General features: G+C 38.6%; 3 protein-coding genes across 12 annotated transcripts in view; 2 read left to right on the forward strand and 1 right to left on the reverse strand.

Annotated features, from left to right (window-relative positions):
- The window catches only part of relch (RAB11 binding and LisH domain, coiled-coil and HEAT repeat containing), a 30,152-nt gene extending 29,470 nt beyond the window's left edge, over nucleotides 1-682 (reverse strand). For all 8 annotated transcript variants that reach the window (XR_005232585.1, XM_017428416.3, XM_017428415.3 and 5 more), the window contains exon 1: nucleotides 160-682. Coding sequence is in view for 7 of the 8 variants with exons in the window: in XM_017428416.3 (XP_017283905.1) it covers nucleotides 160-616 (457 nt within the window). In the remaining variant the exon portion in view is untranslated. The remainder of the gene's footprint in view (nucleotides 1-159) is intronic.
- On the forward strand, nucleotides 674-14,143 carry pign (phosphatidylinositol glycan anchor biosynthesis, class N). The gene is made up of 29 exons (XM_017428417.3): nucleotides 674-1,351; nucleotides 1,589-1,888; nucleotides 2,068-2,189; nucleotides 2,316-2,414; nucleotides 2,963-3,069; nucleotides 3,339-3,463; nucleotides 3,582-3,712; nucleotides 3,802-3,921; nucleotides 4,010-4,050; nucleotides 4,159-4,218; nucleotides 4,428-4,520; nucleotides 4,652-4,707; nucleotides 5,493-5,571; nucleotides 5,724-5,906; nucleotides 6,016-6,155; nucleotides 6,776-6,875; nucleotides 7,025-7,117; nucleotides 7,475-7,566; nucleotides 8,196-8,301; nucleotides 8,380-8,488; nucleotides 8,597-8,699; nucleotides 8,816-8,918; nucleotides 10,445-10,531; nucleotides 10,643-10,698; nucleotides 11,079-11,154; nucleotides 11,467-11,540; nucleotides 12,915-12,957; nucleotides 13,078-13,130; nucleotides 13,475-14,143. Exons 2-29 carry the CDS (start codon nucleotides 1,662-1,664, stop codon nucleotides 13,596-13,598), a joined length of 2,802 nt encoding a protein of 933 aa, XP_017283906.1. The 5' UTR covers nucleotides 674-1,351; nucleotides 1,589-1,661; the 3' UTR covers nucleotides 13,599-14,143.
- Nucleotides 14,144-15,461: 1,318 nt separating this feature from the next.
- Nucleotides 15,462-22,347, forward strand: LOC108243141 (probable G-protein coupled receptor 141). Of its 3 annotated transcripts, none has more exons than XM_025008650.2 (2): nucleotides 15,462-15,536; nucleotides 20,773-22,347. In XM_025008650.2, coding segments are annotated over exons 1-2 (888 nt in total). In that variant the 5' UTR covers nucleotides 15,462-15,534; the 3' UTR covers nucleotides 21,659-22,347. The 3 variants fall into 3 exon arrangements, with proteins under 3 accessions (XP_024864418.1, XP_024864419.1, XP_017283885.1); XM_025008651.2 differs by lacking the exon at nucleotides 15,462-15,536 and adding an exon at nucleotides 18,358-18,558; XM_017428396.3 differs by lacking the exon at nucleotides 15,462-15,536 and adding an exon at nucleotides 18,775-19,874.
- The last annotated feature ends 222 nt before the right edge of the window (nucleotides 22,348-22,569 follow it).

The raw sequence follows: 22,569 nt of genomic DNA on the forward strand, positions 1-22,569 counted from the left end.
AACCCGTTTGATCACTGCGGCCCTTGAGGCTGGGCAGGACGAGCAGCAAGCCGAGATCTCGAGATCAGTTCTGCTCCAAAAAAACACGTTTTTAATGCAACATTGTTTAAGAAAAAGCAAAAGGAGCCCTCCTTGCGGGCACCTGGATCAGCTACTTACTCAGTGGTCCTCCAGGTCCGAGCACCTGGTCTTTGGCAGGTGGAGTGCCGCTCTGTCGCTCGAAGTTCCCCGGGTTGGAGAAATAATCCCTCAGCCTCGGAAGCTCCCTGCCTGCCTCCAGCAGTTCAGTGTGAAACTCCAGGGCCGTGAGAATATACTGGTCCCTTAGTAACTGAGCAGCAATGACGTCCACGGATACCCGCGTTTCGGCGCTGCCTGCCATAGCGGAGGTGGCCGCGGCCGACACGGAGATGATGCCCTCGCCGCTGGGGCTCGTACGGTTGCTGGACAGCAGCAGCGTCGGAGGTTCGGCGTCCGCAGACGGGGAAAACGGGTTGCCCGGCGGTGGCCCCGGCGCTCCGTCGCTTGGGCTTCTTTCTGTGTCAACTGTTTCATTGGGTCGCCGTTCAGCCTCTTCTTCGGAATCACTGCGATTAAATGGGTTGACGGACGCCATTTTTCCAGTATAAAGATTTTTAGCACTCCAAGCAAGCTAAGCTAATTAGACCCGCCTCTTCCTGAATGGATGGTGTAGGTAGCGTTTACAAGGAAAAGGGATGGCAGATTCTGATTGGCTACATTTGGGGCTCGTCACGCGTAAGCCCGCCTCTTTTGTGGAATGCTGCAAAATAATTGGCTATGTCTGAGCTAACTGGGCAGGGCACGTTTGATAGTTGACAGCTCAAGCTAGCTGATGATGAATTGTCGAAAAAAAAGAAGCTGTGCTAAATGACAGTGTTCACAAAATTGTACCGTAATGAAAACTGGCAATAAAAAACCTTTGATACATTATCTGGTATAACGCAGTGAGTCAGAAAACAGACTTGTAAATAAAGCAAAAATTAACTACAATACCCACAATTCAGCTGCTGGCGCATGCGCTCAAGAGTCAACCTCAGTCACAACAAGGAAGTCAGTGCTCGTGGAGCCTGCATTTCTGGTACTAATCTGATAAGAAATAAGGATAGTTTGTTTGAATAAAGCAGCTACTTAAAGATTACGTTAATGTAGTTTTAAAGAACAACGTCGCTCTGGTTCTCTAGATATTGTCATAGGCCATTTACGAAAATAAAATGGAAACTAAACCAATTATGAATGGGTAAAAAGCTGGATAGTCAGTGGTAGTACATACGTGCACTCTCTCATTCAATCCTTCAAACATTCAATCTTGTTCTGCTGACACAACATACAGGTAAGGCAAGTTTTTGTATGCTCTAAGATCTAGCTGTTTTTCCAAGACTCTCTTGCTAAATCTTGTGAGAGTAATGCTGGGATTGACTGATGGCATATGGTCAACAGATTAGTCCTGCTTTAAGCCTTTATATAGCACATACTTTGTCTAAACTAGTGACTGTTCCATGTAATCACAGATCATGCACCTTTTAAACTCTTACTAGCTGTGCTTTCTTTGCCTTGTTCCTTTCACCAGTGAAATCTGCCCTCTTCCATCTCAAGAAACCTCACAGTTCCGATTCAGAGCCAGACTAGTCTTGGCAGTCAAAATGAGGACGATTACCTTTTTCCTGGTTGGCCTGACAGTCCATGTGGTCTTCTTCCTGTCCATCTTTGACATCTACTTCACTTCTCCCTTGGTCCATGGCATGACCCCTCAGTCCACACCACTGGCACCGCCTGCATCCAGAGTGGTGTTATTTGTAGCTGATGGCCTCAGAGCCGACAGTCTTTTTACGCTGCTGCCCAACAGCTCTTCAAGGACTCCATACCTAAGGTAAGAAAGCTGATTTTTAAAAGTGAGCTTTGATATGGAGTGTATGTGAGTATAGTAAATAGATCATGCCTGGATGAAGCATGTTGACTTTTTTTTGTTCTTTAAATGTGACCTATCTACTCAAACTTTTTAAAAACGTAAATATGAGCATCATGTATGTCTCTTTCTCCCACTATTAGGAGTGTAATAGAGGAGACTGGTACCTGGGGTGTCTCTCACACACATGTTCCCACTGAGTCTCGGCCCGGTCACGTTGCTCTTATCGCAGGCTTCTATGAGGACGTTAGTGCAGTTGCTAAAGGTAGGTGCACTTTTTAATGTTCTTCATGCAAAGTGAGAAGGAGTAGTTTACTTTCATCTCTGAATGTATCTTTGCAGGATTTTAACAATCCTGTTAGTTACTCACTTTTTCTGTGCTCATTTTCAGGCTGGAAGGAGAATCCTGTAGAGTTTGATTCAGTATTCAATGAGAGCAGAAACACATGGTGCTGGGGAAGCCCAGACATCCTGCCTATGTTTGCCAAAGGTAGATGAGTCCACGCAGGTTTACACACTCTCAGAAACAACACAGAGCCACTAACCTTTTGTAATCCAGGAAGCATTAAAGGCCTCGCATTCCTCGAAGGAATGCATTTCACCCACCACCTTTCATGCCAGAGATTTAAACTAATATTAAGCTGAGAGGGGGTGGTTATAGCCTTTGTGGACAGCTCAGTATCTGTAAAACTGGCTGAATTCTGACCATCTTTGTGTTTGCTTAGGTTACTTAGCTGTGGCGGCCATCTTGAATGGGGTAAACGTACACCCAGTGATTACTTTCTGAGACTTTCATTAAAGTCTGTCAAGTGGTTCATGACATATTTTGGTAACTCTTGAAACAAACACCCAGACCAAAACATTATCATCTCTTGCCTTCGACTATGAGCGATAATAAAAAAAGTCAAAGTTAACATCTTTGCAAAACATACAAAAATAACAAATTTCTCTTTCTATTTAATATTTTATATTTTCAGTGTTTTTTTAAATGTTTAGAATATACCCAAATAACTCTTCCAAACTATTTTTTCTGTCCAGGTGCCAGTGGAGACCACGTGTACACACACACATACCCGGCAAAGGAAGAAGACTTTGCGTCCACAGATGCTTCCAGGCTGGACAGCTGGGTCTTCACTCAGGTCAAAGTATGGCTGGAAAACTCCTCAATAGACTTTTGTGAAGGATATATCCATAACAGTAGATTAAGTCTTAAATTGTAAATGATTTGTAAAGTAATCTGCACTCATGTTGTGAAATGTGAAGCCTCTTGTAATTACAGTCACCTACAGTACAACTTCTGTTAGTTCTGCTCAAAAAAATAGAGGGTCTCTGTGGAATTGCACAACAATTTGTTTGGAATGTTCTCACTTCTTCCTAGATTACCCTCAAGAATATTTGTTTGTATTTGTAACAGTCCTTTTTGCAGTCGGCAAAGCTGAACTCCACTCTGAAGGCCAGTCTGCTCGAGGATGGAAACGTCTTCTTTCTGCACCTGCTTGGCATCGACACGAACGGACATGCCCACAGACCCATGTCGCAGTGAGAAAATGGTTTTCTTCTCGTTGCGTCTTTGCGATTCATTTTGATTGCATTGAAGTATTGCGCAGCACTTTCCATTTTCATTTTGTGTTTATCTTGTGCTTTGTCCTTTCTTCAGGGAATACTTGGACAATATGGCTCTGGTGGACACAGGTGTAGCTGAGCTCGTGTCTGTGTTTGAGGACTTCTTTGGGAATGACGGTAGAACGGCCTACGTGTTTACCTCTGATCATGGCATGACAAACTGGGGTAGGAGTTTGTTTTGGTATTGGACGTCTGTTTGAAAAAAAAATGCATGAAATCACAGCGGTTTCTGTTTTTTCCATATTTGCCTCCAGGCTCCCACGGTGCTGGCCATCCTTCTGAAACACTCACCCCCGTGGTGGCATGGGGAGCTGGGGTCAATGAGGCTCAGAGAGTTACAGATCCACAGCCGTACGAGGACGGGTACTTACAGGGTACTTTGCATTATTTGAAGATTCTGGTTGTCCTCCATTTTTTTTACACTTTAAATCTTTACACTGTTTGTCCCTCTGTTTTATTTAGATTGGAAGCTGGAGCACATTCGTAGAGTTGATGTCAATCAGGTAAGGATCACAGCAAGTGTTATTTTATAATTATATTCCTTTTATCAGTTTCTCACTTGTACAAAGGCTTTGCTATTTCTAAAGTGTTTTTATACTGTTTTCTTTTAGGCGGACATTGCTCCCCTCATGGCGTCGCTCATTGGTTTGCCCATTCCTGTCAACTCTGTTGTAAGTCAAATATTAAGTTTATCTTAAAGTTTTCCAGTTGGATATACTGTAACCCAGCAATGAATTACCAGTGGTGTTAAAAAATATTTCTTTAACACACTTTAGTGGTGCAAAACATATGTCCAAGAAGTTAAATGACATACAGTGGGTTTTTTTTTTGTTTGATTTTTTTTATTGCCAGTTTATGATGTCTGCGTTTGTGTGTTTAGGGTGTGTTACCGCTCCTCTACCTTAACAACAGCAACCAGTTCAAGGCAGAAAGCATGTTCACGAACGCTATTCAAGTACTGGAGCAGTTCAAGGTATCGCGACAGGCATTTCTGATTTACAGCTTTCTTCAGGCCTGTAACGTCTTAGCTTTCACAGTCATCCATTTCTGACACGTGTAATTAAGTCCAGTGACTGAGCTGAATGAGTTGTTTTTCTCTAATAGATGAAAATGAGCCAGAAAAAAGAGACAACCTTGTCTTTTCTCTTCACGCCATTCCAGTGAGTACCATTTGTAAACTTATAACTTTTACTAAAGTTAAGAACGTGGATTTACCTTAAGAACCAAGTACTTTTATGTACAGAGCATGGAAACAATAAAACAATGACGTATATTATAATAGTAGACCAGATGTTGAGAGTTCAGGCCATGAACCAGGGTTTATGGGAGCTGTCATGTTGTATTTTTGGAACCAGAGTCTGCACACAATCATGCTGTCATATGAGCTTCATTTTAAACATGAAATAACTAATTACAGCTACATGTATTAGGAAAATGAATATTTGAAGATACAACAGCAAGGTAAGAAATATGTGAATCAACAAGAGTCTCCAACTTCTAAAGTTGCCAATACACACCACTGATTTGCCTATTTTTTTATCATTATGTACTTTTATTTAACAAAATATAACAATGATTGATTAAATTAAATAAATATATAATTAAAAAACACTTTGAAGAACTTGTACATTTGAAAATAGCATATAGAAGAGCATAAAAAACTAAGTTGCGGGCTACTGTTTTCATTTTCCTTCTTAGTATAGTAAGCACAAGTTTGGCCAATTTCCAATTATTAAAACATGGCTGATTATTCTGCCTATCTCTAGTCGATGAAATAAAGTAAAAGAGACTTTTTATTAGAGCATTAGTGAGAGAATGAATTCACAATTTTGTCAAACAGTTCCCCCCAACATTGAGAATTTTAAACCCTTCATCTAGATTAACTTTGCTCAGGTAAATACTTGTCAGGGTCACATTTAAATAATATCTTGTTTTTTTTCTCCAGACTCCTGACTGAGTCAAAACAAGCAGAATTCACCCAGAAGGCTCGAATACTGATTCAACTGGAGAAGTACAGCGAGGCTGTAAGTATGAATTCCAGCTTAGTCACAAGTTAATGTTGGATTTAGATCCTTTGCTTTGTCACACTTGTGAGTTACAGGATGGAACATTTAGCAGCAGAGCAGAACTGAGTGAAATGAAAACTGATGTTCCGCCCTGTTCCGTCTCTCATCAGATCTCTCTGTGCCGGACTCTGATATCACTCTCTTTAGACGGCCTGGTCTACTACCACACCTACGACAGGTTCTTCCTGGGATGCAGCGTGGTGCTGGGATTTATAGGCTGGACTTCATATGTTATTTTAGTCATACTGAAGACCCACGTCTCCCTAAATCGGCATCCTAATCTCACCAAACAGGTGGGGATGGAACAGGGACTCCCATTTGTTTTCAGATGTTTTTCATCTGAAACAGGTTTGGGATGCCTGCGTGTCTTGTTCAGCTGGTGTTACTCTTCTTTGTGCGCAGATTTCCAGTCACAGCTTGGGGAGGATTTCTGTTTCTGTGGCAGTGATGATCACTGTGTTTCTACTGATCCAAAGAAGCCCTGTTACCTACTATGTTTACTGCCTGCTGCCAGTCCCTGTGTGGTACTCTGTCCTGAAAGAGTGAGTCACCTCACATCTGTGTGTGGAGCAGAATATCTGATGAACCACTGGACAAACTGTAATGAAACTTTTAGAAAATAATCTTGGGTTATACATCTACAGCTGATTAATTTAGAGTCAAACTCATTTAAAATGGCCACCACAGCTAACTGACCTTAGCCAACACAAAAAATGTCTATAACTCAGCCAGTTTTACAGATATTGAGGTAAATTTTGGTGTGGTAGTATCTGAGAGTCATTCTCAACACGTTCTCTGGGTGCTGACACATCCTGTGGGGTCTCATAACATCACATGAGCGATTGCACATATTGTCATTTGCAAGATTTGACCAAAACTGCTGTAACTTCTTCCCTTTTCAGTATATTCAATAAATGCTAGACCTTTAGTTAGATATAAAATAAGCTAGATAATAAAGAGAACCGTATATACATGTAACTGTAAAATATGTTTGTGTTTGTAGACAGAATATCAGAACAGATCCACAGATTTAATTTTTGTTGCAGGCTATAGGTGTAGTGACATGTCATATATAAAGTTGTCTATCCATTCATATTTTCCTTGTAAAGTTTGTGTTTATCAGTTTGTTTTATATTTTTTTAATGATCTTGTTTCATTTCAGGTCTGGAGCTCTGACAGATTTGATCCGATCGGCGCCCTCTCTGCAGCTGTGGAAGTGTTTTGTCTACTTTGTGCTGGTGGCGTTTGGGATCGAGCTGCTTGTAGGCGTTTTCTTTTAATCAGTTATGCACTTGAATATCAGTATTTATCTGATCATCAATACATAACACAATACAAGTTGTCTATCAGCAGGAGAGGCTTGTCATTAACAGTTTGATATCACATATCTGTTTGTCTCTGCTGCCCCCAGGTGGCGAGTTTCTTCCATCGCGCCATGCTGACTCTGGGCCTCGCTGTTGTGTCCCTGTGGCCCCTCCTGTTGGGACTTTTTGACAAGGCCAAGGTAATTAAGCAACACATCGTGTTCCTGCTCTTAATTAGACCAGTAAAAGGCATCCTTTTTTTTCTTATTTCCTCAGTCTTTGCTAATGGAAAACAGAGTCTGTCCAGGAAGTTTATTATCCAAAAGTATGTCATCGCCCTGGTTTTGCATATATGTGGGGAAAAAAAAAAAACTATTAAATTTGTGTCAAAGATCCTGTCTCTCCTTTATATACAGTCTATAAATAATCTATTAAATAATATATAATAGAATAATTATGCTCTACACCCCAAACTAAGTGAAGCTTTACAAATTCCCGCAGATTGTTTGGATCATTAGTGCCTAAAACTGTTTATTGTCTCTGTTTTTTTTGTGCAGTCGTGTTCACTGAGCTGGTTTGTGGCCTGTCTGTGTTTGGCTGTTTTTCCCCTGATGCCGGTTGTGGGCAGAGACCACAACCTACATCTGGTGTGAGTACTTCCTTCATTTGCTTACGTTTATCAGAAAATATACCACAGTATCCCATCATGAGCGCACCCAAAAGTGAGATTTTATGCAGATAAGTTGCAGTAAAATATTTGACTCGACTGCCTTTGTTAGAATTCTTGAAATTAGCGTTTTTGTTTTTGGACTGGGGGAAAATAAAGAGTGATACTACAAAATGGGATTTTGTGGTCAGGTAAAAAGAGATTCAGCAAAACAGCTTATTTCAGTGCTAGGGAAGATTAGCCGCACAATTTCTGATGCAAGTTGGTTATCAGAAGGAAAGCAGCAAGAAAATGAAAAAGCTATAACTTCCCATTTCCAAGGTATAACAAATGCAACATGTAATTTCCCCTTTTTATACTGATGTAAATCCTAACCGCCTACATAATGAAATTTGAAAAGGTCTAAACTGTGCCAAGCTTGTTTTTTCAGCTACATGTATAGTTTGTAGTGACTTTAAAAATGAAAAAAATAACCTTTCCCCTAATATGTGGAGGAAGTTTGATTTCCAGAACGTAACAAGGATGAGTGATGTTGTTAAATATTCGGAGATTAGGATCAATACGAGGAAAAAGTATTTGAAATCTAATAAATCTGGTGTTTGTTTGCTCAGTGCTTGTGCAGGTCTGCTCACTGTCTTCACTTCGGCCTGTTACCTGTGGTCATCGTGGCAGAGGACGCCGCTGCACCCAGGTGACAGACGGCAGTTTTTCACTCAGGTAACCACCGTGCACCTCGTGATTTACGTGGCAATACGTTGTCGCTGAAAACGATTTAGAATTTGTTGACCTGGGCAGATGATCCATGTGGCTGTGTGTGCGTGCGTGCCATTCCTCACACACTCCAGTCTGCAGCAGAAACAAGGCCTACCACTTCTCAATCAGATCGTCAGCTGGAGCACTTTGGGTATTGTTCAGATACTAAAAAACATGAATAAAATGTTTCATCCAGTAATATGAACCCTCCTGTCTTTAACATCCAGCACATCTTTGCTGCCTCTTCTCTTATTTTTAGCATCTTCTATATTTGTTCCTTTGCTGAGCTCGACTCGCCTTTTCCACCGGCTCCTCAGCATATTCTTGTCTCTCATCTCCACATACCTGCTGCTCAGCACAGGGTAAACACACACACACACACACACACATTTACAGTTCAGATTAAGCCTTGTGTAGTTTCACCACCGCAGCAAATTTTAAAAATGACATCTATTTTTTTCCGTTTTCTCCCACCTAGGTCAGAAGCCTTGTTTCCTCCTGTGTTATCTTGGTTAATGTTTGCGTGGATCAGCATCGAGCAGGAAGCCTTAATCGCTCAGGGCGTCTCTGGGAGGCAAGAGGTAAAGAAGAGTGACAGTTTCTGTTTATTCTACTGTATCTGTAGGAGCTACGGTTTTATTTTAATATAGAGAACCAGAACAAATAAAAGTCAAACCGAACTAGAAAATAGCTTTCCTTGAAGGAATGCATAATTCCCACCAGTTTTAAAATGAAATCAGGGATGGCTTGTGCTCATAGTATATTATGCGGATGACTATCAGCTACTACCAAATCAAATTTTATCTCAGAATCTATTAAACTGGATGAGTTATAGTCATTTTTGTGTTTGGTAATGTTGCTCAGCTGTGGCGGCCATCTTTAATGTGGCTTACTTCAAAAGTTGATCAGTTGTAGACGCACAGCCAATGAAATTAGAGAACCAATATATTATTGAAAACATGGTTTGATATTAATAAAATATCTTTAAATGAAAGTAAAACAGAATGTATGGTGTTTAGTGGAGTTAGGATTAGTTACAACATAAAACTGAAATGATATGGAGTTGAAAATAAGAGTATCTGAAACCAAAGTTTTGGGAATAATCGTTAATGGAAGCTTCATATAGAGTACATTAAACAAAAACGATCAAAGTTTGTTGCTGTTATTTGTAAAATCAGTGAATTGTTAAGTAGAAGTTGTTTGCATGGACTTTATTTTTCCTTTTTAGTGTCATATATGTCCTATTCTGTGGAGGTTTGGAGTAAAGCATATAAAACTAACATAGACTCAATAATTAAATGATTAATACATAACAGCAGTTATTTTGATTCTACATATCCACTATTCATAAGGTCTTCTGTTTTAAAATGTAGTGATATAGTGTATTTAGGAATATTGGAAATTCTATATTGGGCTAGAATCAGTAGTCTTCCTGTCTGTATTCAAAGGTTTGTTTAAGGTAAGGGGAAATAATTATCATTTATTTTTTTTATTTTTGAAGTAATCAAAGTAAGAACTAATGTCATTTACAGATGTGTCTCAGTTTTAGGTGTTAAAGTTTAGTAGTTCTCTGTTAATCTTTAGAAATAAATGAAAATGCAAATTAACAAAGAGTTATAGTTCATAGTAATACAAGCTGTGATGATGACGTTAATATTAATATATGGAAATGTAATGATTGTATGAATGATAGTGATAATATGAATTAAAAAATAGTACTAATGATTTATATTTATACATATATAAATATGCCTATATAGGGAGGATATCATTAGGAGAGCTTTAATAAGCCTTTGGCTTCAGCCTGTTCCTTTTTGGTCACAAAGAGTTTAATTATTTGTTTGATTTATTCATTCATTCATTACTTTTCACACACACACACACACACACACAGGCAAAGACCTTAACAGTAGGCCATAATATATAAGGCAGTCTTGTACATTGTACAAACAATTTTAATATTATTTTAAGTGTCCCATAAAACATTAAACTCATAAATCATACACAGACTTTGAAAATAAAATACATTTTTTTAAATAGGTCTATATTCTCTATGTATTTATATGTGGGAGTACATTTTTAGAATAGATTGTGTTTTTTCTTCCAGCTGTCCTCTATTGATTTCTCAGCAAACATTGACATATCCAACATCCGGCAGCTGAAGCTGGACGACGTCAGAAGATCCTATTTTTTTGTATCCTTCATGAGGATTCAGAAGTCTGACAGTAGCTGCCCAACTTTATTCAGTAAAAAATAAAATAATAATATTGCTTCAGGATTTCCTTAATTGTCAATTTTATTCCAGGTCTTTTTTATAATAACAGCCTTCTTTGGCACGGGGAACATAGCATCCATTAACAGGTGTGTCTGTCTATAAATGCATGCACTTTAGTTGTAGTGTGAATGGGGAAGTCTGGGGGTTGTAGTCTGATTGCAGTGATAGTCTGCTGTGCGAGTGTCAGAAGTGTTGTTCTTTTTAAAATTATTAACCCTGCATGGTTTACAGGAAGCTGACATGTGAAGAGTATATAAATAATCTTTACACTTCACAGACAAGCTGGTTTCTGGTGTCCTGTCTCCTTTAAAGTTCAGCCTCTAAGTTCTGCTACCAAGCAAAGTTTATTGGACTAAAACATCCTTGTGTATCGTATCAATGACAAATTTTCCTGTAAAGAATGTTAAAGATTCAGGTTTGGTTTTGTCAGTTGTGACTTATTCCTCTTTTGTCTGCTTTCATCTAGCTTTGACCCAGCTTCTGTTTATTGCTTCCTCACCGTCTTCAACCCTTTTGTTATGGGAGGTCTCATGATGTGGAAGGTACTGGGCTGTAACAACCTACCTTATGCAATTTAGTTCAATAAATAAATAAATCATCTCGCAAAAAATGTCTCCACTAAAATACACTCATTAATATTACCTGTCTTGAGTGTTTTCTTGAATTCCCCTGTCCTATTTTGGTCCATTTGCTCTTTCACTTCTCGTTCTGCAGACACTTTTTAAAGGAGCATTTACAGCTATACTCTTTATCATGGCCTCACCACGAGTTACAGTCAACAGAAATGTACACATCAATGTTTTTAGCTACTCTAACTGATGGGGACCTCTGAAATTGCCTTTTGTTCCTTGCAGGTTATCATTCCGTTCATCATAGTCATGTGCACATTTGAGACCATCCAAGTTGCAACTCAGCTTTCATCAAGAAGGTGATTTGTTTTTATTTTTGCTGCTAAATTTAAAATAACACACCTGTAGACTGTATAAAACTCATTGGATCATTCCCTCGGTCTGATGATTGTTGAGTAATTAACCTTGGATGAATAAATTCTCACTGTATTTAATTAGAGATTTCTTATCGTGCTGAAAGCTGTCTGACGAGCTCAAAAACATCCCTGTCTCATGACTTTGGTAAATTTGTTACTGAACGTGTCCCCACCACTTTAAATCTTTTTTTTTTTTTTAATGTGGCAGCAGTTCAGGCACTAGGACCATGCAGTCACCACACTAAAGCCACACTACAAAAGCAGCTTTTTCTGTCCTCCTCATGAAGCCATCTGCATTTACGTGTTACAAGGAGAAGAGGCTCTGTCACGCTTTTATTCGAAACAGAACAGTCTGGAGGGTGTTTGTTCAGTCACGATGTAAAACGTTTAAAAGAAAAACCCCATCAGACTCCTACTCAGTGCAGAGTTCACACATTGATTTGTCAACTCAAAAGTTGAGAAAATAAAGTTTGAACGTCTTGTTAATCCGTTCGAGTTGAGAGGAAACCAAACTCTAGTTGTACCATCTGTGAAAGCTGAGATCTTTTAGGTTTAAAGCAACTAATTAACTTATTTAAACGCCTTTTAAAAGGCTAGTTTAAATAGTTTTTGAATATTTTCTTTACATGCATTTTCCTTTTTAGAAATAGATACTGCTTGTATACAAATACAGAGAGACCACAATGTTGAAATACTATTTCAGCGATACAATCCATGATTTGAATAGATCTGCATTTTTAAATTTCCTGATTTGGGACAAAAGCCCTGAAAGTCCAGGTCTAATCACGCTGAAATGGTTTCAGTCTTACTGTGGAGAAGGAAATACAGCTCAGCAGCATGAGGGGATGCAGGTGACTGTGTATTTTTGTGCAAACCCTCAACCACGTTCACGCTTCTTCCTTCCTTTTCAAGCAGGCATGACCATGATAAAAACTGAACTTTGTAAAGACATACATGAAGAGGTGCTATTCCATTATGGGCACAATGGTGCTGCAGCCTCGACAGAAGGCCAGTCCTGCTTCAGAATGACCAAACCCTGTGCATGTTGGCCTCATAAATAAGACCCTGATAAGCTGCCACTACAATGATAAACCACCACTCCATCCCTACAGAACCGTTGTGCATGCTCACAACCATGTGGACCTATCATTCTCCACTGAATGTGGAGCCCAGTGTGTTTTTAATACGTCCCCAAATGCCTCACCAAGATCCCGCACAGCCCATCATTGTTTGAGTTAACCTTTTCTGTCGTAGCACAGTTTGTATCCAGTGTAAAGGGGGGCTTAGATCTCATCTGTTTTATTTCCTGTGTTCCAGTTTGTTTCTCATTGTCCTGGTCATCTCTGATGTCATGGCTCTGGTAAGACTTTTTGTGTCCGTTTAAAAGGTTAAAGGTGCATAGCTATAAACGTTCCTAAAAAGTGTTTGTTTGTATTTTTAATTCACATAGTAATTTGTTTAACATGCTCCTCTTCTTCAGCATTTTTTCTTCATGGTGCAGGACTATGGAAGCTGGTTGGACATCGGTACAAGGTGAGTTAATTTATTATTCATTACATTTTTGACACACTGTCCTTCCCTATCATTGGTTGTTCTGTTGTTTAGAGCAGTGGTGTCCAATCCTGGTCCTCGAGAGCCACCATCCTGCAGGTTTTACTTGTTTCTCTGCTCCAGCACACCTGATTTGAAGCAATGGGTGATTAACAGGCTTCTGCAGAACACAAAGAGGTGATTTAATCTCTGAATCAGGTGTGTTGGAGCAGAGAAACAAGGAAAACCTGCAGGATGGTGGCCCTCGAGGACCAGGATTGGACACCCCTGGTTTAGGGGATCTTTGACACAGAAATGAAAAAGTAAAATGTCTCTGTCTGTTGCAGCATCAGTCATTATGTGATTGTGATGTCGATGACCATCTTTTTAATGCTGCTCAGTGTGGTCACACACCTTCTCACCTCAAAAAGACTCATCCTGTGGAAGCGACCCAAAATGCACTTTCCATAAAAAACAACTTATTTGTGTTGTCAAATGTAAAGAAAGCCTAGATAAAACAAGTATTTAATATTTATTGTATGGTGGGGTTTTTTTTTTAGGTGTGTTTATGATTGCTTTACTGCATCATGTTTTTTTATTTTTATGTATAGGATGGGGATGTTTTATTGAAGCACTACGTAGAATGGCCTAAGACTTTTACACAGTGCAGTTTGTTTTTCACAGACGTACCGTTCCTGTTTCAGGTACCGTTTTCTGTAAATCATTGATAGGTTTGACTCGGGCTACTTGAATATTTAACTGTAAACTAAGATGTCAAACTTCCACTGAGCGTGAATGCAAATGTGTGATGTTACTGGAGATGGAAAGGACATGTTGTTGTTTTCATTTTTTTAGACTACATATTTGCCAATAAAAATTTACAAGTGGAAATTAAATTATGTTTTTACTGCTTGTTGTGAAGGTACCACTGTACTTCAGTAGAAGTTTGTCAAATCAGGAATGCAGACTTTACCGACATAGGAGAAAAAACATGAAAGGAAGTAGTTGGGTGCAAGTTACAGAAATATAAATATATATATAAAAGTCTTTAAAGCAGCTCTGAGTCACAAATGCACAACCAACCATAACAGTTTACCAGATCAGATAAAAAGGTTTAGTCTAATATACTTTTATACAGGTGTCATAAAACCTCACTTTAACTACATTCCAGTTTTTTGTTTATAGTTCAAACTCATCGGTGAGAATGAGCCATCACAGCCTGATATATGGCTTCATAACAACAATAAGGAAAAAAAAACTTCAGGCTTTACTTTCAAACAATCTGAGACAGAATTTACGGTTAGGCAAAATTTGGTAAATAAATTGACTAAAAAGCTACCCACAAAACACGAAATGTACTACGAGCAAGCATTTGTTTGTTTTGATATTTACTATATGATTTATAAATCTATATATTTATTATATAGCCACTAAAATGGCAAAATAACCATTCTCGTGGTAAATAGCTCCACCTGCGGCTTATTTATTGACTCAATCAGGCATTTTTTTTTTAGCAAAACTGCTCCTAATCTGACTGATGACACCAGAGGAAAAAAGAAAATTGCAGTAGAAAAAAGTTTATTAATTGTTATATTTGAATAGGAAGGTGATCTATAGTTGCAGGTTTATTGAGTATATCACTGGACATGGAGTCAGTATTTGACTTGTGGCCATTGATTGCAAAGCAAATTACAATAAGGGCAGAAAAAAAAAAATCAATTTTTTCTGTGTTTGAATTCATACTTTTAGTTGTGTCAAGATTTAAAAGAATGACCCTCAGCAAAGAGCTTTTAGAAAGTCTTGTTATCTTTATATTTAAATCTTTAACTGCATTCACTGTACGTTGAAAGTAAAAAGTTCAAACTTCTTTGCCCGTACTTTTTATTTTGCCATTTTCCAACTTTTTATTAGTAGTTGAGAACGCTTTAACAGTGCTCTCCCAGTGTTTGTCCAATATATGTTACATCCCAGTTGTTGTCTTCTTTTGTCAGATAATAAAAATAAAAGGTAAACATAGTTTAAAATTAGCCCACAACTATTGTTAATAAAACCCAGTGCATTTACTATCAGTGACAAGATGTGCCTGCCTTTTCTGCTCCTTTTCTTTGTCACGGCTTTGTCACCCACACGGCTTGTCTTTGCTGATTGGTCCAGTTCCCCTGCCTGGCGTCCTGTCAGGATTTTCGCCACTCATGGTTCCTCACTGCAGTTTAAATTCTTGAGCAAATTGTCATCTGATACGGAGTTACAAAGCGAGCTAGTGGCGTATTAACCCAACATCATTGTCCGTTTTGTTAATAAATGTTTTCATCAAACTGCAGCAGTTCAGTCAGTGCATGACCTGAAACAAGACTGTAACCAAAAGAGATATCTTTAACCACCTTTGGCCACGCTTCTGGTGTGGAAAATGTAAGTATTTGGGAATAAATTTTCTGTTCGATTGTTTTAACTTTCAGTTTGCTGAAACAGGCTTAGCTTGCTGGGGGTGATATTATAAACTGGGTAATGTAATATATGCTTAGATGGTTATGGAGTGTAATCTAAATATGTGAGAGCTCAAAAGAAGCACACTAGTTAAGTTCTATTTCACACCATGCCTCCTAAAATTAACCATAAAGACAACAGTGTAGAAGTCGGGCCTAAAACAGAAAGTAGTGCACTGTCATTCTAGCTGATTATGACCAAAGTGCAGCTCGTCTCAGACATTTCATAACGGATTCAGGAAAATGTGTCAACTTCTGAAAAACCTTTATAATCTGTCCTTTGAATTTGCTGATTCAGACCACCTCCTGACCATAGATAGTCTTGTTTAATTTCACAGAATTTCCGTGCACCTTACCATGCATCTACCAAAACAAGATCATAATTATCTCCTTATGAGGATGTGGAGACAATGAGAAAGAGAAAAAAATGGAAACATGTTTTATTATGTTTTTTATAGTTGGATATTATTGGTGGTGTAAATTCGCAGACATCCAGGACGCAGTAATCCTAAGAAAAAGAATCAAATTGACTGGACTTCCTGCTAAAGGTACTTCACTTCTTTTGAAAAAAAACAAACAAATTCAAATTCTTTTTGAATTATGAAACCTCCTCAGAAAAGAACCAAACTGACAATCAAAACCAGGAAGTCCAGTTGCCTTCAATTTAATTTCTTAGAATTATTGCTGTTGAAGGAGAATAAGCTACAAAGTAGTGTTAACCATACTGTGGCCTTCGGGTCAAACTGACCCAAAGTTATAAGGGCTTCTCTCCCTCTCTCTCCCTCTCTCGTTTTAAGGGCTCCTAAATAAGTAAATGTACAGTGAAGATGGTGGGTGGGTGCTTTATACTGGGCTTTAAAATGTTTAAATGTGTCCCTGCAGCAGCCTATTGTCCATCTTCAATATGTTAAATATTCAACGCAATTATGACAAATGAACATAATTTTCTGTTTTCTTAAGGCTCTCTCTTCCTTGTCTTCCACACCTTGTCAGGCATAAACGTTGTAGAATTTTGCTTTAGTGGTGCATTATCTTTTTATCTACAGTAAGCTGCATAGAATTCATATTTCCATAAAGATTCACAGACCAATTGTGAAATTTTCTGTCCATGCCACCAAAATCAGCAGCAAAGCAAACTGCTTGATTCAAAAACACATTTCAAAGAACCCCAGCTGTCCGTGATAAACAGTAATCTACTAGAAAGTGTTTCAGCCTGTTTTTAAAAGTATAGTTTACCGTAATTAAAGACAGAGTTTTAAGAACCCGAGCTGTAAACCTGCAAGACAAGACATGTTTAGAAATGGCTCGTTCTTTTGGCAGAGACCAGCTTTGATGAATAGGGAAGTTGAACATCAATGTTTCTAGCTCGTGTCTGTGTGCATATCTTTTTTTTTTTTTTTACCCACTTCTCCTCTCCGGGTCACGGAGCAGCTGCTGCCTATCTCCAGCGGTCGCTGGGCCGGTTGCAAGTCCATCACAATGCCAAACAGAAACAAATCAAACAAACAACCGTTCATGCTCTCACTCAGGGACGATTTAGAGTTACCAATTAACCTGACATGCAGAATTGCCAGTGAAAACCCACGCATGCAGAGGAAGATGCAAACTCCACACAGAGCGGCTGGCGAACCTGTGACCCTCCGGCTGTGAGGCGACAGCACTAACCACAGCGCTGAACAAATTTTAATAGAACTTGCAGAAGGTAATCATTAGTTATGCCTCTATAACTGATTAATGTTTGCAGTCAACAAGATTTAAGATGGCTGCCACAGACAACTGGCCATGGAAAACACAAACATAGTTATAATTCAGTCTTTTTTATGGATTTTTGGATCAAATTTGGTGTGAGCAGAATTCACAACACGTTTTCCAAGTGCAAGATTTCTGCTAAAAACTTCAGCATTAACTGTTGGAATCAACCCTGTTTGTATGTTAGCAACATGTCTCATCATGGACCACTGGAAGGATTCTAGGTAAACTTTCAGAAAATAATCACTGAATGTGCATTCACAGCTGACATGACATGACTACCACAGCTAATCAAACTTAACCCAGACTAAATCAGTCAATTTTGAGCTAAATTTTAATGTAGTAGTAGCTGAGAGTCATCCGTAACACATATTCTGAGCGTGACATCTTGCTATATCATAACATTGTGCTAGATGTTATTTCCAAGGTTTGACTCTGGCATGAAAGGTGACAGGGGATATAGTTTCCTTTAAGAGATGCTAGGCCTTTAATTTTTATTTATATATCTATCTGTGCTCTTCATGCATCACCATAAAAGGCCCACATGGTCATCATTGCAGCCAGCACTCCCACATCCTGAAACGCTTCTCTTTTACATTTGAAATTTGCCAATACTATGGTCACATAATGCATCAGACCACCGCCGCAGAGTCATGAAGACATATACTTCACGTTAATTAGGGTCAGTTTCTGGAGATCCAAAAAATGTATGAAAAATTCTAACCCTCCCTCCCCACACACACACATATATAGGTACTGAGATGTTATCCATAGCAGTACATCACAAAAGTTTTTACATCTTTATTAATGCTATTGAGATAATGCGAGGAATATTTCAGTAATGCACTTGATATGCCGTGTAATGTATAATCTAAATGTTTGCACCAATTAAAAGAAGAGTAAAGGATGTTTATGGAAGGCTGGTCAGAAAGAGGAAGCTCAGCTCTGTGGTTACGCTGACATGAAGTCACCTCCTGTTTCTCACAGAGCTCAGACAGACGATATGCAAAAGCGCATGGAGGTTTCATACTTAACGAACAGTTCATTTTTACTAACATTTAACCACGACATAACTGAGTGGTGGTACTTTGTTTACCATTATAACTGATTTTGTGAAAGTATACTTTGACTTTAATGGTTTAAAAGAGGGCAAGCAGAGTTTTTCCTGTTTGGTTGGATCAGACGATAGCAAAGAAAAGGTAAGCCTCTTAGCAAACTCTTCAGTTTTAAGAACTTGTTTACTCATAATTAGTGAGGAAATGATCTGAACTTTTTTACATTACAAATACTGCATGTTTTTACATTCTTGATTAACAGTTTACTCTTAACTGCTTAAATTCTTGTTTTTTTAATTGAATAATACGAGTTTAAGTTAAATCTAAATTAGATTCAAGATAATCTGAATTCTGAACACTTTATGTTGTGAGTAACTATAATGTGGCAGGTTCAATACTTTGTTATGAAGTCCGCAAGCAGCCTTGCTAAAGAGTACACGTCTGCAAAAAAGCTATTTAATTTAAAAGTTTTAAATGGTAATAGGTGCATTTTTTCCCCCAAGATAACAATTTCATGTTCTTTTTCATTCACAAATCCTTTGAAAACATCATTAAAATAGTTTTAAACCCAGTGCAAGAAAGACCGTCAGGGTTTTAAAATAGCCCAACTGCAAGAATGTGACTATAAAACAACCTGTGAATATCAGAAGATTTTTAGTTTTAAAATGATGAGATGTTTCTGTCTTCAAGGCTTCATATAAAAACGATTTGGTAGAGGAGATGAAATACATACTGTATACACTCACTGGTCACTTTACCAGGTACACCTGTTCAATTGCTTGGTAACACAAACAGCTATTCAGTCAGTCATATGGCAGCAACTGGATGCTTGCTGGAGTTCAAATCAAGCCTCAGGATGGGGAAGAAAGAAGATGTAAGTGACTTTGAAGGTGGCATGGTTGTTGGCCAGATTATTTCACAAACTGCTTATCCACTGGGATTTCCATGCACAGCCATCTCTAGGGTTTACTAGAGAATGGTCTGAATACGAGATAATGTCCAGTGTGCGACAGTTGTGTGAACGAAAATGCCTTGTTGACGTCTGAGGTTACCTGGCTGATGATAGAAAGGCAACAGTTGCTCCAATAACCACTCGTTCCAATACCACCTCTGAGTGCACATGTCCAATCTTGACGCACATTAGCTACAGCAGCAGAAAATTTTTTAAAAGGAACAAACAAATAAGTTACAGAAACATTGTGACCAGTACATCCAAAGCAGGGGTCTCAGATCCTGGTCCTGAAGGGCCACTATCCTGCATGTTTTCCTTGTTTCTCTGCTCCAACACACCTGATTCAGTGGTTTAATTCCCTCTTCATGTTCTGCAGAAGCCTGTTAATCACCCATTGATTCAAATCAGGTGTGTTGGAGCAGAGAAACAAGGAAAACCTGCAGGATGGTGGCCCTCGAGGACCAGGATTGGAGACCACTGGTCTAAAGCAAGCTGTCAATGAAAACGGGTGGGTCTGCCCTTTTCAAACAACACCACCGTACTTGCAAAACTACAATCTAGAGCTTCAGTCAAGGCATGGAAAATACCAGTGAGGCTCAGGGTCAGACTGACAATCCGGACATTAAAGATAACTATGAGAAATCCTTCCTCCTAACTGGTTAACTGGTTCCTATAAAAAGCAAAGAAATTCTGAAGACCCCTACCTTTTGACAAAATTACTTGTTTCCTGTATTTTTTCACTTGACATTTACTTTGCATATTTGGCCAACTGTGGAAAACAATTTTTGTGGTTAGGCAGATACGTTAAATTAGTTAAGTTTACAACTTTAAACCAGTGCTTTTGATACTAAACTATGCATGATTTTATATTTATTTGAGTCACAAAAATCCAAAATACTGACTTCTGTCTGTGTTACATGACAACTTTGAGTTGAGACAAAACAGTCTAGTATATAATGGCATTGGACCATGAATGGATTATAAAGGCACAGATGTGGGAAAGTGATAGAATGGAAAAACAGGAATGCAAAATGTGTTATCTGAAACTTGACAGGGAAAAAATATTTAAGGGTAAATATTACCTTACTTGAATGGATTTCAGAGTGTTTTTAAAGAGAGACCTTTCACTGCTGTCGTCGTGAGACTTATTTATGATAAACTGTAGGAAATAAAAACTGTTTATAACTTTACATTCAAGGAACTCTAGTAAGTTACTGTTTACTTCAGAGAAAATGCCAAGTATATAATATAATGAATTTGAAATTATTCGTTTTTACTGACATGTACAATTTGTTTCTCTCTTCTTACTTTTGTGACACTTTTTTTATACCCAACCCCCCTTTGTGTCTTTACAAATTCCTCTCTTGCTCTTTCTTCTGTTTCCTCTACCTTCTTCCTGATTCTAGGATGTCTTCTTCTGAGAACTGCACAGAATTGAATGGCACAACACTCTCAAATGACGAGTATAACACAACCCTCCTGGTCATCTACTCTGTGGTTCTACTTTGCGGCACCATAAGCCTGAGCCTGATGATGAACATCATGAGATACCGCACACCCTCCACCACCTCTTCTGGTGTGCTCAACCTGATTTTTGCCCACTTCATCTTCCTTCTCACGACGCCCTTCAGAATTTATTATTACGCTGCTGGTAACTGGAGCTTGGGCGAAACATGGTGTAAAATTGTGAGTGCCATGATCCACATCCATATGTACATGTCTTTTGTGCTGTATGTAGTCATCCTCGTCACCCGCCTTTTGCCACACTATTCCAAAGCTGCACAGGTGGCGTCCTTCAGCAGGATGCACGCACTCATTGGCAGTGGTTTCGTGTGGATCACTGTGCTAGTTGCAGCTCCATGCCTCATCCATTTTGAATATGGCAAGGATGGTAAAAACCAGTCTTGCAACATAACACGCTGCTTTAATTTTGGAGACAGGATAGAGTCTGCCAAAGTGCTGAACTACTGTCTGAGCACATTGATCATCGTAGTGGCTGTGGTGCTGACAGCCCTGCAAGCCAATGTCCTATTGGCTTTACACAGGAAGTATCAGAAAAGATGCACCTCTCAGCAGGACTTTGGAGCCCAACTGAAGAGCCTCCTGTTTGCCCTGATCATGTTAATCTGCTTTGTTCCATACCATATTTTCCGTCTGTACTACATTGAACACTCTAACTTCGAGAACATCAATGAGGTTTTTCTAAGTCTGACCACTTTTAACTGTCTGGACATGCTCACCTTCTTGGGCAGGAGAACCTTTACCATGTGCTTCCCAGGACATTGTAACTGAACAATAAGTGTGCATGTGTGTGAGTATTCTCTGCATACAAATAAGTATATAAGAAGCACAAGAACAGCTGTAAAAATGTCTTTATGTTCTCATTGTTTATTTATTTTTTTATTGCTTTGCTTTCAATTAAATATAAAGTTCAGATCATTTGAAGTGGGACTGTGTGGTACGGTTTTACCTGCTGTACATAGCTCTTTGAACAACTTTGCAAAAAATGTGTTTCATGTGAATGGACCTTTATATTTGCACCAATTTGTATGCTTGCTATTTACAAATGCAAAAAGTGGCAGCAGCAGCTAGCCGTAGCACTCATGATGCAGCCTGGGCAGTTCTGGATGGAATATCTTAATATTACATTGAGAAGTAAGCGATGTGAAACTGATAGTGGTGGTTAATATATATATAAGATATTATTTGTTCATAACCTTTCCATAATAGCTCACTTCAAAAGATTCAATCTATCCCTTTAAAAACGAATAATAGGACTAAAGCACTCACCTGACCCAGGTTATCTTTATGTTTTTAATTATATAACCTTTTTGAATTATTATTATTATTTTCGCCTTGTTTGATAGCTGAGTTGAGCAGAGACAGACAAACTATGGACAGATGTGAAGTTTTATTGTTGCTCTTTATTTTGTGTTTTTATTCAGTAAAATACTGTAATTATTTCTTGTCTGAAAATAAAACTTTCAGAAAACTGGAGTTTGAATTTGTCTCAGAAGTGATGAAACCCTGCCACCTACTGGTTCGTATTACACATTACAGGTTTGAGTACAAACTAATTTTTTCATCCAAAAACTTCAAAAGTTATGTGAAGACAAAATGTATACATAAGATAATAATATTAAAGAATTCATATTGCATTTATTTTTGTCCAGGTTTAAATAAGGCTGAGAGTTCAGTTTCAT

The sequence above is a fragment of the Kryptolebias marmoratus genome, linkage group LG21, assembly GCF_001649575.2.
Source record: "Kryptolebias marmoratus isolate JLee-2015 linkage group LG21, ASM164957v2, whole genome shotgun sequence".
In the NCBI taxonomy this organism is placed as follows: Eukaryota; Metazoa; Chordata; class Actinopteri; order Cyprinodontiformes; family Rivulidae; genus Kryptolebias; species Kryptolebias marmoratus.

Excerpts from the sequence above, each read along its gene's own strand:
- pign (XM_017428417.3), top strand. The coding sequence starts at position 1,662 with ATGAGGACGATTACCTTTTTCCTGGTTGGCCTGACAGTCCATGTGGTC. Across the intron at positions 5,572-5,723 it reads TGGAGAAGTACAGCGAGGCT|ATCTCTCTGTGCCGGACTCT; the intron begins GTAAGTATGAAT and ends GTCTCTCATCAG. Across the intron at positions 7,567-8,195 it reads GACCACAACCTACATCTGGT|TGCTTGTGCAGGTCTGCTCA; the intron begins GTGAGTACTTCC and ends TTGTTTGCTCAG.